Source organism: Gavialis gangeticus, unplaced genomic scaffold (assembly GCF_001723915.1).
Source record: "Gavialis gangeticus isolate Ggan-Ray unplaced genomic scaffold, GavGan_comp1, whole genome shotgun sequence".
NCBI lineage: Eukaryota > Metazoa > Chordata > Crocodylia > Gavialidae > Gavialis > Gavialis gangeticus.
The window spans coordinates 80,048,723-80,052,737 of record NW_017729032.1 but is presented as its reverse complement, the minus strand read 5'-3'; the positions used below and the strand labels follow the sequence as shown (position 1 = coordinate 80,052,737).

Below are 4,015 nucleotides of genomic sequence, written 5' to 3'. Positions count from 1 at the left end.
CTATCCCAGCCCCCACCCATGGTTACCCCACCCACCCAAGCTACCGGCCCTTTAGGGGAAAAAAAAACCCTGGCTCACTGGCTACTGCCTGGTGGGGTTGGGGGGCAATCCCTGCTGCCTCCCACTGCCCTATGCTGTCTGGGGGGCTCTTCCACAAGCCCCCAGAAGCCCCAAAGCTGCTGCAGCAGCTGGTGAGTACAGGGTTTTTGTTTTTTTAAAGGGCTGGGAGCTGGGGCAGGCAAGGCAGCCATGGGGGGAGGCTAGGAGAGTGGGTAGGGGTTGGGAGGGCTCATGGCAGAGCCCCCAGTGCAGCATGGGGCAGCAGGGATCGCCCCCCCCGCCTGGCATCACCCAGTTAGTAGAGGCTTTTTTTTAAACAACCGGGAGCTGGGGCCAGGTAGGGCAGCCATGGGGAGGGGCTGGGAGAGCAGACTCTGGTCAGAGGGTGCTCAGGGGTGTTGGGGGAGCAGGCAGGGGATGGGGCCTGGCAGGAATCCTCCCATGGTCCCCTCCCCGCTTCTCCAGCCCCTCTCCCCCACCCTCTACCTACCAGCATGGAATCTGGGTCCAGCTCCCTGCTGCAGTCACCGGGGACTGCCCGAATCGGCAAAGATCTCAGAATATTTTCCGAAACAATTTGGAGAGCTTTGAATCAATTCAGACCTTTCTATTGGTCCCCTGATTCGATTAGGAGATTCGGCCACTGAATTGGGCTGAATCTTCTCTGAATCAAGTCAGCACCCAAAGCTTCACACTGCCGTAACAGCTATAGTGTAAAACTACACATATATACACACAACCCTGCCACTGTGGCAGCACATTACTGATACTAACTATGGGCTATCGCTTTCCCGAAAATAAAATAAAAGGTGCAACAGCAGTACTTGTTAAATGATTAGGGCATACCTTGTTGTCTTCCCAATAAAGAGCAAAACATTCATCCCCTGGTCTCCAGCTTTTTCCGTACTCCACTGGAATCGATGGTTCTAATATTTTTTCTGGCTTGATGGGCCCCGATCTCCTTTTGGGTCCAGTGTTATAATACAATATTTTATCATCAAAAGGTGAAGTCACATTGGATCCTGGCGATTTAATAGGTCCCACTCGTCTTCCTTTCTGAGGATGTTCGGTATCTCCATTTGGTATAGCATTAAAACTATCAGTTCTAATAGGATTCTGGTATTCACTATTCATACCAAAATGTTGCTCACTTTTTAAACTGAAAGTTTCATTACTTATTGTTCGTGCTTTCCTGTCATAAAAATTATCAGGATTGTGTATTTGGTTTTCCCTTTTCCCTCGTTTTAGATTATTGTTACTTATGGTATCTTGAATACCAGAGTTTTCTTTCAGTTCCGTGAATAATGCCCCTTTTCCTAATCTATTTTGCATATTGTTATCCCTCCTCTTAAAAGAAAAATCACTCTGGTAAGTGACTGTGGGATAAGCAAGATCCTTTGGTCTATCATTTCTAGGATTAGGTCGATCACATTTATTTTTCTCCTCAGTCCATTGCTCTGATCCTAAGGAGTTGTGTCTTTCAGGGCCCCTGTTTCGGGGGGGGCCACTACTTTCCAAGGCCTGTCTTGAATTCTGAATGTCCCTTTGAAAACGAGGGGGTTTCTCATTTCTTGGTTGTCTTGAATCACTTCGAGAAAGATGTCTTGTGTGGTTCTCTTTTATGCCATTCTGCTCAGTACTGAATACTTTATGTTGTACTTGGTGTTGTGGTTGAAACTGTGATTTTGGTTCTACAAAGAGAGATAACAGTGTTTCAAGTACATGCTACAATTTATTGTGCCAGAACACACAAAGAAACAGTGTTTATAAATAATTTTTCTAATATTAACACATCTATTTTTTAGAAGGGATACCATTCATCTGTGTAGTCTAGCAGCAGATTTGCACATTTTAACAGAGAAGAAGTAGGTTTAAACTCAAGATTATCATTCCTAAAAGTCAGTGAGAAATACATACCATGCTCTGTGGTATTTACATAATATTAAACCACATACCCATATAAACAATATTGGTGTTAGCACTGCAGAGAGCCATTCATTTCTTCTGATGCACATCAATAACTTGGTTGAATAACTGCCATTTGAAAGAGAGAGATGGGGATCCAGTACAAGAAAAGAAAACAGGAACAGGAACTCAAAAAAGTTAAAAAAAAAAATTCTAACCTCTATTTGTTGACCTCAGATTTAATTTAGATACAAGAATATATATTTTACTGCTTTTCTAGCAACAAACAGGCATATATACCAGTAGGGATGTGCACAGCTTCAGGTGCTGATTTGATTCAGAGGAGATTCGGCCTCATTCGGCAGCTGAATGTCCAAATCCAAATTGAATCAGGAGACCAGCAAAAAGGTCCAAATCAATTCAAAGCTCTTCAGATCAATCTGGAGAGCTTTGGAGATTTGGGCAGTGCCGCTCACTGCCACAGGGACCTGGACCCAGACTCCAGCCGGTAAGTAGGAGGTTATGAAGGGGACCACGGGGTGACCCCTGCCAGGCCCCATCCCCTGCCCGCTCCCTCAACCAACCTGAGCACCCCCGACCCCGCCCACTCTTCCAGCCACTGCCCTCCCCCCAAAGGCTGCCCCAGCTCCTAGTTCTTAAAAAAACCACCAACAACAAAAACACCTGCTACTTCACCAGCCACTAGGGCCTCTGAAGGCTTGCGGCAGAGCCCTCCCATGCAGCATGGGGCAGTGGGGATAGCCCCCCCACCTGGCAGCATCCAGTGAGTGGGGGCTTTTTTTTTTTTTCTTTTTCCAAGAGCCAGGAGCTGAGGCCAGGAGGAGTAGCCATGCAGGGGGCTGGGAGAATGGGTGGGGGATGGGAGTTCATGACACAGCCCCGCCCATGCAGCACAGGGCTGTGGCAGGCAGCAGGGATCACACCCCCCTCACCTGGCAGCAGCTGGTGAGTGCTGGGCTCTTTATTTTTAAAGAGCCAGGAAGTTGGGACCAGGTGGGACAGTCACTGACAGGGCTGGGAGAGTGGGTGGGGGATGGGGCCTATTTGATTCAGAGATTTAGTGGCAGCTGAATCTCCAAATCAGATTCAGCTGAAATCGCTCTGGGACAGTGATTCAGATAACCAAATCAAATCACTGTCCCAACAATCAGCTGAATCTAAAGGAAATAGTAGCTGCTTCACACAGGCCTAATATACAATGGCATTGAATAGCTCAACCTTGTCCCCCCTGTCTGTCACTAATTGCTCCTTTTGTTCAGTAGGGGTCCTATGCTGCCTTATGCCTTCCTTTTACTCCCTACATACCTAAAAAAAAAAAAAGACTTTTTGTTGTCTTGAATTTGTGTTGCCAGCCTCAGCTCTGTAGTTGCTTTGGCTTTTTTAACTGCCTCCTTGCAAGTGCAAGCCAAGTAGGTATACTCCTCCTTGGTAGCTTCCCCTGCTTCCATTCATATGCTTTCTCTTTTGCACTTAGGCTCCTCTGGATTTCCCTATGTAGCTAAGGAAGTTTTTTGGCTTCTTTCCCCCTTTTCCCTTGTATTGGGATAGTCTCCCTCTGTGCCCAAAAGATTGCTTCCTTTAGGAATGACCACCCCTCCTAGACTCTCATCTCACCAATACTCTTCTCCTGCAGAGCATCATTGACTAGACGCCTAAGCACACTGAAGTTAGCCTTCCTAAAGTCAAGCACTTCCACCCTACTAGTTCTTACCCACCCTATGCTGTATGGTGAATTCAACTGACTGGTGGTCACTGTCCCCAAGGTGACCACAAATCTGCCTACCAGGTCCTCCCCCGTACCCAACACCAAGTCCAGTAAGGCATTGCCCTTAGTGGGGCTGTATACCTCCTGCATTAGGTGAAGGTCCTGCATGCAGGTTAAGAACCTACATGAATGGTTGGATAAGGCAGACTGCTCCTCCCAGCACGTCAGGATACTTCAGGTCCCCCATGACAAAAACGTCCCTAAACTGTACGGCCTCTGAGAGCTGCCTCAAAAATTCGAAGTCTAGCTTTTCCTCTTGGTGTG

The 4,015-nt window shown here is 47.3% G+C and overlaps 1 protein-coding gene across 4 annotated transcripts in view; it reads right to left on the bottom strand.

Annotated features, from left to right (window-relative positions):
- Positions 1-4,015, bottom strand: part of TDRD3 (tudor domain containing 3) — a 184,706-nt gene that overhangs the window by 47,819 nt on the left and 132,872 nt on the right. For all 4 annotated transcript variants that reach the window (XM_019524776.1, XM_019524777.1, XM_019524775.1 and 1 more), the window contains one exon: positions 907-1,751. In XM_019524776.1, coding sequence (XP_019380321.1) covers positions 907-1,751 — 845 coding nt within the window. The remainder of the gene's footprint in view (positions 1-906; positions 1,752-4,015) is intronic.